At 37.2% G+C, this 11,282-nt stretch overlaps 2 protein-coding genes across 6 annotated transcripts in view; one reads left to right on the top strand and one right to left on the bottom strand.

Moving 5' to 3' along the window:
• Nucleotides 1-1,507, top strand: part of LOC105167895 (30S ribosomal protein S5, chloroplastic) — a 1,684-nt gene extending 177 nt beyond the window's left edge. The window contains exons 2-3 of the mRNA XM_011087753.2: nucleotides 31-685; nucleotides 1,086-1,507. Coding sequence (XP_011086055.1) covers nucleotides 31-685; nucleotides 1,086-1,335 — 905 coding nt within the window. The 3' untranslated portion in view covers nucleotides 1,336-1,507. The remainder of the gene's footprint in view (nucleotides 1-30; nucleotides 686-1,085) is intronic.
• On the bottom strand, nucleotides 1,551-10,613 carry LOC105167896. 5 transcript variants are annotated; one of them, XR_002287615.1, is made up of 18 exons: nucleotides 10,288-10,611; nucleotides 9,773-9,870; nucleotides 9,249-9,358; nucleotides 8,788-9,164; nucleotides 8,407-8,455; nucleotides 8,229-8,328; nucleotides 7,722-7,827; nucleotides 7,354-7,405; nucleotides 7,207-7,276; nucleotides 6,392-6,515; nucleotides 6,022-6,058; nucleotides 5,846-5,945; nucleotides 5,606-5,723; nucleotides 5,243-5,288; nucleotides 5,071-5,161; nucleotides 2,544-2,658; nucleotides 1,869-2,032; nucleotides 1,551-1,764 (listed from the first exon to the last, which is right to left on the bottom strand). XR_002287615.1 is itself a non-coding variant. In XM_020696119.1 (17 exons), exons 1-16 carry the CDS (start codon nucleotides 10,311-10,313, stop codon nucleotides 2,582-2,584), a joined length of 1,581 nt encoding a protein of 526 aa, XP_020551778.1. In that variant the 5' UTR covers nucleotides 10,314-10,611; the 3' UTR covers nucleotides 2,248-2,446; nucleotides 2,544-2,581. The 5 variants fall into 5 exon arrangements, 4 of the variants coding, with proteins under 4 accessions (XP_020551778.1, XP_011086057.1, XP_020551777.1 ...); XM_020696119.1 differs by lacking the exons at nucleotides 1,551-1,764; nucleotides 1,869-2,032 and adding an exon at nucleotides 2,248-2,446; XM_011087755.2 differs by lacking the exons at nucleotides 1,551-1,764; nucleotides 1,869-2,032 and having other exon boundaries at nucleotides 2,248-2,658; nucleotides 8,788-9,155; nucleotides 10,288-10,613.

The raw sequence follows: 11,282 nt of genomic DNA on the forward strand, positions 1-11,282 counted from the left end.
GGTTCGACCCACTTCCAAGGGCTGCCCCCCCCGCCGCTTCCCTCTCCGCCACTTTCTCCTCCCTCTCTGTCAATCCCCACCGCAGCAGGCCGTCTGCTTTCCCCTCTCACCACCATTCCTCCTCCATCTCAAAGCCTCTCTCCCTCTCGAAATTAACCCACAAACTCCCTCCTGCCAGAGCCAACGCCGACCTCGACACCACATTCTTCGACACTGTTGACCCCGAAGAAATCTCCGCATACAGCCCACCGGAGCCCCCTGAAGACTTCATTCCACCGCCCTCATTCGACGAAGGCCCCGTTGAATCAGAGGATGATATTGCCAGAGCCTATGAGGAAATTTACGGGCCCGCATATAGTGGAGAGACTTTGCTTGGCAATGATGTCTATGTGATGGACTCTAAGGTGAAGAAAACAACTGGGTTCGGGTCCAAGAACAAGAAGGAGAAGGTGAGAGATGGGTTTGAGGAGAGAGTGGTGCAAGTTAGGAGAGTTACTAAGGTTGTGAAGGGAGGGAAACAGCTGCATTTCAGAGCTATTGTTGTGGTGGGTGATAAACAGGGTAATGTCGGGGTTGGCGTGGGAAAGGCGAAGGAAGTGATTGCAGCTGTGCAGAAATCGGCTGTTAATGCAAGGAGGAACGTTATTACTGTGCCTATGACCAAGTACAAGACTTTCCCTCACAGGTGAGTCTTTTGCCTCCTTACATATTCCGTTTGTTTGTGTTGGTAAGGTTGTAAAATGTATTAGTTTTTTATTGTTTGTTTACCGGCTCTTGGGGTCAATCGATTATGGCATCGTTAAACTTGGATTGCTGATTTTGTATCTTACTCTGTAGACTGGTAATCGCTGAGAGTTTTCTAGGATATTTGAGTAGATGTTCTTGAATTGTATGCATATCAGTTCTTGTTTCTCTATGGTGCTAGTGTGTGTGGGTGTCAATTGGTGTTTGAAACTTGAATGCCGCAGCTTTTCTCGAGGATACAAAGATAATTCATGTTCCGTTTGATCTTCCTTATATTAAGTTTTCTTGGATTTGACTGTAGTGTATCAGATTTCATACTTTTGGGGTAAATTGAACTGCAGATCCGAGGCGGACTATGGGGCAGCGAGGGTGATGCTGAGACCGGCTTCCCCTGGTACGGGTGTCATTGCTGGAGGAGCCGTTAGGATTGTATTGGAAATGGCCGGTGTTGAGAATGCTCTTGGGAAGCAGCTCGGTAGCAATAACGCTCTCAACAACGCCAGGGCCACTGTTGTTGCCGTACAGCGGATGAGGCAGTTCAGTGAAGTTGCTGAAGAGCGCGGTATCCCTATGGAAGAACTATGGAAGTGATACATTGTCCGTCTTTGTAGAGAAGTAAAAACAGGGATCTGTTCCATTCTTTTTTCTTTTTGTTTTTCTGTTTAAAATGATAATTTGTTAAGTCCAAGATAAGACTCCCTCTTTTGTGCCCAAATCTGTCTATTGCTAACATTTTTCTTGATAGCAGTCCATTCTTGTTGCAGTTGCCAGCTTATAATATTTCCCCGCTTCTCTGCACTCTGGCATCTTATAAGCATTCAAACATCTGATAAAATATTTTAAAAAGCATATTAAGTTCATCCGAACAACCTCTAGCTGTGGAGCCTTTATGGTTCGTTCCCAGCGGAGTTAGGTGTAATAATTCAACTAGAGTGCTAGTCTTCTGCCAAAGCAATGGTTATGTTTTTTCTGCAGATATCCAAGGATGTTGAAGTCAAACCAACAATGTTAGCATGCCCCCTGGAAATTATGGAAAATACCATTTCATCATGCTCAAAACAATGAGTAAATAATCTTAATCACATAATCATACCGGTAGTGAATGTTCAAAACGACGAAATTACCTGCACAGTGGCCAATAGGGTTCCCAAGTCGAGATAGGAAATCATCTTCAACATCCGTCATAACTTCAGGAGAAACTATTTTTACTCGGGACGGAATCATTTATATTCATTAGTTAACGTTTTAATTTTTACTCAGAATAGATTCCCACCTTCACATCTTTACCCTGTATTAGAAGCTAAACTATTATCCTCACAGGCAGAAAGAATCAGAAGAGTAGGAAGAACACATGTCAGAACCACAACAATGAAGTTCATGGCAGCATTGTTATTGCATATCATCTGGAAGATAAAATGATATCTGCAGTAGCATACATCAAAAGAGAGTGACCTTTTTCTTCTCGAAATCCAATCACGTACGTAACATACTCAAACTGTCCAATGATATAAACAAGCTTTCTATATAGTAATAGGCTTTTGATCTGTTGCAATGTTTCTGATTCTATCAACATTCTTTCTTTCAAATATTTGGTATACGAGAAAAGTATGGGTAAACATACTGTTGGAAGAATAAGAAAACATAAAGTTTCATAAATATTTACATAAATTTATCCAATAAAACTGTAAAGTAATCTCTACACCTGAGAATGGTAAATAGATAAGCGGATAACAGTAAAATTGTGAACAAGCTTAAGGGAATCAAAAGTCAATGCAAACAACTAGACTGCTTCTACTTACCTCAACATCTTTTCCCTTTTAGCCATTTTGGATGAACTTCAAGATGCAGGTAATAATATCAGCTCTCCGGATGTTCGCGGGACCAAGTGAAACAAGCTACGTTCCTGAAAGCATGCTGCAGAATATACATAAAAATGTCATGAGATTCCATTTACATTAAATCATATTTTTATCCAATTGTATAAAGGAAGAAAGCAACACATCCTGTGATGTTTTCTGTTATCAAAAGATGTATTCTCTTCTCATGAAATTTCAGAGGCTCTTAGATGCAAGATTGTACCAATTAGAAAGTAAGAAAAGAAGAAGATCAACTCTAAAGATTCACTGTGTACGAGACAAGAAAGTTAGTTAATGAACTTTTGACTAGAATAATTTAGTCCAGGGCTCCGGGTCCATGTAAAAATATGCTTTATTGTGTTAAGTATTTCTTTGAGATGCGACTAAATCAATGAGACACATTTCCGAATTTCTTTTGGTTAATGAAGACAAGCAAAGAAATTTTATGCTGATGAGATCTCGCATGCAAGCTCATTGTACGTGGAAAGACCAATACAAGAGTTATTGCTAATATCTGAAAGAAATGTGGGAGTAAGTTATTTAATACGGCAAATTCATCAAGTTTGCCCACACATAGCAACACTTGCGCTCATTGAAGAAACCGAGGAGCACTTGAGCTAGTTTGACGACATAAACTAATCAAACACATCAAATATTCCTATATTATAGAATGTTACGAACTTCTTTATGTTGCACAAAACCTTCTTTATAGCACCACCTACATGTTATAGCACCACCACTCAGCCACTCGAGAACAACTGCCTCTACTAACAGAGACTAGCAGCGTAACTCGATAACTAGCCGTGGTTAGGCTGCAGTACTGATTACTAATTATGTCAATAGCGACACCTATAAAGCGTTTAGGTCTCCTACTAACTAAATGGGTAGCAACCGCGATGCCTATACTGAACCGCACTTAGCTGTACAGCTAATCTCATGCTAACAATACGCCAATTCATGATTTTTTGCAGATATTAAAGCACTTCTAGGGTGTGAACCTGAGCAGAGGGAAGTCCTAGTCCTGTGACGAGTCTGGAAACCAGATTCTGGAAGCGGTCAGGAGCTATATCTAGTCCTATAACTCTTCTTAGAACTCTTTGCCCTTATCTCTATGCATCAGCAGTGAACGGCTGCAATACGGCATTGTACCATGTATAACTTCATCTCCGTGGATCCTAATGTCTTAACCTAGCAATTACAAATATTCTGGTTAGATATTACCTCCCTATGATTCTTCCTGCGCTTACAAGATAATTACTACGTACTTCCTAATATGATCCCCTAATCACCAACCAAAAAATAGATACCAAATCCAGATGGTATATATACACCAAAATCCCACTGTTCATCATAGGCTTACAGCTCCCCGCAAATGAATAGTCCATATTTCATCACACCTATGCATGTAAGACCGCTTCCCAACCGAAACAAATTTAATGAAGATTTGGTAGTTTTTTCTCCCCGCCCTTTTTATACATTACCCATATTTGTTGATTATTTAAGATGAATGATTGTAACATAAGTAGAAAGGATGAGGCGAAAGTAAATTGAGGTAAAAGAACTCCCATAGGTCAAGCGAATAAGATAATAAAAATTTGTTGATTTAATATCCATAAATATTATTGCACAAGAGTATCTTATGATAAAACAACAATGTCCCCAGATAATGGCTCAGCTTTCTCTACGCCTGATAGCCAATAATGTTCCTTAACACCATGCTTGAGAAAATATTAGCAGCTCATGCGCTTCATGCACCAGCATAAGTTCTTGGATTCAGAAGCTGGAATCAAAACTTGTAGAATTGGAACTTGTTGAAGAGCCTAATACCAGCACATCAACAATGGACTCTATTATGAAGCAGCCAGCAAATTTTGAATCATAATTTAAGAGGCTTTTCACATAGTTCCCTAGAGCAATCATAGCATGATAATCATGTGTGCTAAATTTGGTTAGACACAACCTGCAAAATGGTAAGTAATTCTCTGTATTTGTTGTAACACCAGCTTACCTTTGACACTTGTTCAGCATCACAAACATCCCATTAGGAACCTAAGACTAAATCCAAGTTCCTCCTTTGCACCATCTTTAAAGGAACCTTTACAGGCAGAAAAGCCAACTTAATATCAACTTTTCTGGACTCCATTGAAGATTGGGCAAATGCAAGGTTTTGTTTCTGTGATTTCAATATTAATATGAAGCACTGGAGTTCAAGTAAATTACATTTTAGCTTCAGATTTTAATAACACACCAACCACTTCAAGATTTGGTCATTATGCCAGAGCTTCTCAAAGATATTCTCATTCAAGTTATCCGCCAACGACTTTCATAACAAGCCAACAAAATTTTATGCAAGTTTTCAGCAAGCAAACTGAATGATCACCAGCAGTGGTAGTGAAATGATAATAAGTGTAAAGCACACCAGGAAAAGATAAAAAAAAGAGAAAGAGCATGTAAAGTGAACCAGTATTACCAGTTCCCATATTATATTGTATAGCTTTTGGTTCATTACGAGTTGGCTCAGCAGCAGTAGGTATCCTCAGACTAGTTCCAGATCCGTCATCCTGCAAAAACAAGTGAATTATTTTGTTGAATTCATTTGATCAATGATCCTATACCCATTGACTGTATAAATGCATACATACTCGGGTAAGAGAAAGGTGACTCTTATTAACATCCTTCTGAGGATGGCTGCAAGATAAAATGGCACATTAAAGAACAGATCAGCATCTTGCTTCACTATAAATGAATAATTGATAGTCTTTCAAATTAGAAAAACCTGAAGCAAGAAAAAAGTTAGTGAAATGTTAAGTATGATAAATCATAATAGTTGCGGAATACCCTAATTCCATACAAACTAGTCCAGCTTAATAACAATCACCTTCACTTATGTGACTTAAGACCTTGCCCTATTTCACCTCTCCACAGGATGGATGAACATGATAAGGTATTGTGAGTCCATAATAATTTTGGAATCAGCAGAGAAAGTAGACTCAAAGGAACATCACCTGCAATTGCCTGATGATGACAGCAGGTGAGCCAATTGATCAATACCAAGTAGCTGTGACTTGGAATTCAGATTCCTGACAGGTAGCTTAAGACGCCCTTGCTCTGGCATTCTTGCATCTATTTGGATATGAAAACACTTGTAATGCAAGTATTTAACCAGCACACTGGATGGATCAGTGTAGATGCCGAACGATGACCAATATACTGCTCACTAGGAAAGAACAAGCATCTATACAAACCTGCATCAGCTGGTCTTGTTTTAGGTTGTATAGTGTATTGTGCATGACAAATTGGCTCAACACCAATAAATCTCCTCAAATCAGTACCACATTCGCCATCCTGCATGACAAGGAAAATATTTTTCAATATTATTTCTATCTCCTAAATCCCATTGATTGTATGAATGAAGACATACTCGAGTAACAGAAAGCTGATGCCTCTTTTGGGGATGGCTGCAAGATACGATGGCACATTAAAAAAAAACCGTGTTAGCATCATGCTTCTAAATAAATGAACAATTGATTCTTTGGAAAGGAGTAACCTAGAAAAGTCATTGCAAAAGAGGATATTCGCAAATCATATGATGCAATTTACTAATTGCATGAAATATCAAATCCAAGGAAATCGTTATGCTGACTATAGCTCAAATTATATGGCTTCTGCCATCTATGACCTTCCAACAGTCTACCAAACCATAGCACATATGAACATCACAGGCGTTTAGTGGAAGTTAATAGTAACTTTAAAACCAGTGCAGGGAGACAGTAGGCTCAAGAGAACATCACCTGCAATTGCTTGAAGATGGTGGCATATGAGCTAATTGATGGATGTCAAGGAGCTGTGAATTGGAATTGGAATTCAAGTTCCTGACATAAAGCCTAAGAAGCTCCTGCTCACGCATGCTTGCATCTAAGGGGATTAAGAAAAAGTACAAACTTTTAATTTTGAGAGGGTGTCTCGCTAAGTTTATTTAGAACATCTTATAAGCTCATATATTATGCTAAAAGTAAGCTTTTGAAATACTGTGATTTTAAGATGATAAAAATGCAATATTTGAATTCATATGAGTAAAGGTTTTACCAAAAATCTTAAAAATAAGTTAGAACCCCCTTACTTGTCTAAAGGATCCTGAGTCCCTGACATCTCATTTTGGGAGCTTACAAGCTCATTTACTAAAACTTTAACCAGACATTTCGGGACATTTTATAATTTCTCAAACATTTCACTAGACGTTTTAGGAGATCATAAGTTCAATCAAACCCCTAAGTAAACTAGACATTTTTGCTTCACATTGTAATAACATATTCACTGTCTAATCCAACATTTGGTCTGTGAGAAGAAGGGGGTTCCTTGTGTCGGAGCTCCTACTACAACTTTGATCCAAATACTTGGTGGATGGAGGCCTATCCATTTTAGTGTTTTGTCTAAAATTTAAAATAATATAAGAGAATCCTAAAGAGCTTTTCAAAAGTTGTAGGTAACGTCCAAGATATATACCAAGCGCATTTAATAAGCAAACTGTGCAATCAGCATTCATGGTGAATCACCACTGGATTACTGCTCACTAGGAAACAGCAAGAGTAACAAGCATCTAACAAACCTGTATCAGTAGGTTGACGAGTTGGAATGGCAGAAGTTGGGATCCATGAACTAGCACCACATTTGTCATCCTGCAGAACAATTAACATATTTAATCAACATCATTTTCATCTACAAATCTGCACCATTGATTGTTTAAAATACATACTCGTTTGACAGAAAGCATAGGCTGCTTCTTATAAATATTCTCCTTAGGATAGCTGCAAGATTGAAGAGGTAAGCAGCTTGCATCTGTATAAGCGACAAGTAATAATATGTGCAAATGGAGAAAACCAGAAAAATAACATGATACAAATCAATGATGCAAATCATAGCATGAATCTAAATTTTGATGAAATATTAATTCCACAGAAATCAGAGTAGTCGTGTCACCTCTGTAAACGAGAGCATTATTTTACAATAACATAAGACCTTCGCACCACAATCAGCCCGTCATAGGGCATAACAAGACACTGAATAGAATGTCATGATAACTTTAGAATCAGCAAACAGACTGTATGTTTGACATAATGTTACCTGCAATTGCTTGAAGATGGCAGTAAGCAAAGTAACTGATCAAAATCAGAAAGCTCCGAGTTATAATTCAAGTTCTTGACAGGAAGCTGAAGACACCCTTGGGAATCTGTGGGGCAAAAGATTATAAACTTGCAATCTGAGAAGGTTAGATCAAGTGAACTCTACATTTTAGCTTTACATTGTAATAACATATTCAGTTCAGATCCACAATTTGGTCTTGAGGAGGGGTTTTATTATGCCAGAGTTCCTAATACAATTTTGATTCTAAAAAAAAAGCTTTAAATGATTGAACTCCCGCCCTTTTTAGTGTTGGTCTAAAGTTTAAATTCTTTCAGAACCAAAGAGTTTCTCAAAGATTCTAATGAATTCTCCAAGATACAACTTCCGTTCACATAACCCACCAACTAACCTTTTACAAGACAAAAGGGTACATAGTGGAACAAAAATCAATATACAACTTAGTAGGAATGAGGAAAGAACAATAAGAGGAACAAGCGTCAAACAAACCTCTATCAGCAGGTCCTATTTTGGGTTGAATAGGTCGTGGTGGATGATAAGTTGGTTCTGCGGCAGTGGATCTCCTCAAACTAGCACCACCTCTGTCATTCTACAGAATAAGTAAAATATTTTATGAACATCATTTTTAACAGTATCCTACTATTAGTTGCATAAAATGTTGACATACTCTAGTAACAGAAAGCTGAGGATTCCTATATACTTTCTCCAGTAGGTGGCTGCAAGATAGAACACATCAGGCATTTATAAGCCAACAATTCATAAGTTTTCAAATGAAAAATTACCACACCAGCTGTAACTTAGGAAGTCATTGCAAATTAGGAATTCTCACAAATCATGTTATGCAGTTTATGTAACTTTTAAGTGAAATCAATACCAGGGAAATCAGAATAGGCATAAAGCAACCTTATAACATCCTTTTAATAGCAATCACCTTCCTTTATATCACCTTTGCAATGAGAACATCACCTAACAAGGACTTTGGAAGAAATTTATAGCATCTTTGCGAGAGACAGATTCAGATAGACAGTAGACTCAGAAGATGTGTTACCTAGAATTTCTTGAAGATGGCAGCATGCACGCTAATTCATTGACATTTAGAACCTGCGGGTCAGTATTCAAGTCCCTGACAGGAAGCTTAAGACGTTCTTGCTCAAATATTGGTGCAGTTATCAAACTTCTTGAAGTTTGTCCTGGCGTTATACTGAAGTCTGAAATAGGAAGTTCTAATATTGGCCTTGGCATCATTCTCGAAGCATCACTTTGCTGCAAATTTCCTATATCTGGCCTTGGACTGAGAGTTTGTAGCATACTAGGAAGTCCTGGCATTTGCACTGTAGGGCATAGAGTCTGTAAAATATAATCAACATCTGGGTCCAGCATAACAGAATTAACATTCTGAGACACACTTCCAGCATTCTGAGTTGCCTGACAAGTACGGAAAACTTGGCATAATTGTAGAATTTGGACAGAGATAGAACGACGGTTAAACAAACTTATATTAAGCAAAACCTTTGATGAAGAGTCTTCTGTTGCTTCAGCATGATTTGTGCAATGACTAGAGTATACACTCCAAAATAACGACCACCATTCTGACAGAAACCCTTCAGGAGGATCTAATGCTGCAGAAAGAAATATATGTAAAAGCAATGATACCTCAAGCGATTATTGGAACATAATATACTACATTTATTGTGGAAGAAAAGAATACTGTCAACCCTCAATTGCTTAAAGAAAAAAGTTTGAGCACCAAAAAGCATTTAAACCAGTACTTGTTATTCATAAGATATCATAACCAAATATCACGGCAGCATTGGCTTAAATAACCCAAAATCAACCATGCAATAGCACTCAACTCAGAAGAAATTTAGCCATAGATTAGATACACTTTCCAAAAATAAAAGTTCCGTCAAAAGCAACTAAATTCAAGCAAAAGGATTAGTTCTTGCATTAATAGATACCATAGTCTCAAGAAAACAATAGATTTCTTAAGTACATCAAAAGAATCTTGAAAGCGACCAAGTGAGTCAACCTACCAACAACCTTGGGACAGACATTAGCCTCTCTGGCGAAAATCTCGGCAGTTTCGTGCATGTTGTTTCTGATCATATAATTGTGAATGTACAAGTCCAGCCTGCAAAAAAGCCAAAATCAACAAAGTCGCGTGCCAAAATCAACAAAATCGCAAATACACGAGACGCGGAAAAGCATCACGCAATAACATGTAAAAACATACCATTTCAGGAAAAAAAAATTAAATCAAGAAATTACAAAGGGGGGAAAAAATAAAGAACTCAAGATTTTGTTAAGTAAAATTATTACTCCATATATCATGTCCAAAACCAACAAAAAAGAAAGAACAGAATAGATCAAGAAATTGAAAAACCCTCAAGAAAATCGACAAATAAATGAAGAAATAGAAAAAACCTCAAGAAAATCAAGAAATCAATTTAGAACAAAAAAAAAAAAATCAAGAAATCACTCAAGAACCCTCACGAATTTCTTAAGAAAAAAGCGAAAGCATTCCACGACTAAGAATAGGACAACTCACATCATCTGAGGATCCCAGTGCTCCATGAGGACAAAAAACAAAAAATAAGAGAAGAAAGAGAAAATGGGCAGTAAAATAGTTAATAGACGAACAGAAGGCGGAGAGATCGAGTTCAAAGAAATCTTGATTCTTGATGGGAGAAGAAAGCCTGAAACTCAAGCGAAAAGAAAAACCCCTCCGAGAGAATTAGAGAGTGAAAGTGAATGGGTTGGTGGCAGTACAGTGGCGCGGTGCATATGCTAAGGAAGCCATGCAGAAAAGAGCACTGAAGGAAAAGCAAAATTAGGTGCCAACCTCAGCAACCCCATTATATACACTACCACCCAAGAAAGAAAACGGACAATTAGAGAGAGAAACTTTGTTTGGTTTCAAATTTTTGGGACGGCCTAAACATTCTCAATATTTGCCTATTTATTTTTATATTTTATTTGTGTAAATTTTTTATATATAATATATATAAATAAAATATAAAAAAATTATGATTTGATAACGAGTGATTATTTTTGTTTTTAAAAAACAAGACATAGACCTATATATATACACGTGCATATATATAAAAATATGAGAAAAATTCAAAGACCACCCTGTGTAATAAAAATATTTAGGACATTTCTATAAAAATTAAAGTATTTATTTCCTCTTGTAATATAAAATAAAATTTAAAAAAATTCCATCCTATAGAAATTGGGCACACGCGCATTGATTACGAATTGGCTATGAAATAACTATGTTTTTTTGACATTTTTTCCCTTCTCTCACATTTAATATAATACATTTATTAAAATATTATTAAATAATAAAATATTATTAACAGAATAATAAAATCTTATGTATAATAACTATTTAATTATTTATATAATAAAATATTAATTTAATTAAATTAATTATATGTACAAAAAAAGCAGCAGTGGCGGTTTCTCGCCGCTGCTGCTACAGAGAAGGGCGCGGCCGCGCCTCCTCACCCCTGGGCGACGGCAGTCACCCAACGCAACGAG

This window comes from Sesamum indicum, linkage group LG8, assembly GCF_000512975.1.
Source record: "Sesamum indicum cultivar Zhongzhi No. 13 linkage group LG8, S_indicum_v1.0, whole genome shotgun sequence".
In the NCBI taxonomy this organism is placed as follows: Eukaryota; Viridiplantae; Streptophyta; class Magnoliopsida; order Lamiales; family Pedaliaceae; genus Sesamum; species Sesamum indicum.

Coding starts and splice junctions, on each gene's coding strand:
- LOC105167896 (XM_020696119.1), bottom strand. CDS start 10,313: ATGGAGCACTGGGATCCTCAGATGAT. Junction 7,406..7,721: donor CCATCTTCAAGCAATTGCAG/GTAACATTATGT, acceptor TCAATCTTGCAG/CTATCCTAAGGAGAATATTT. Junction 7,277..7,353: donor CTATGCTTTCTGTCAAACGA/GTATGTATTTTA, acceptor ATTGTTCTGCAG/GATGACAAATGTGGTGCTAG.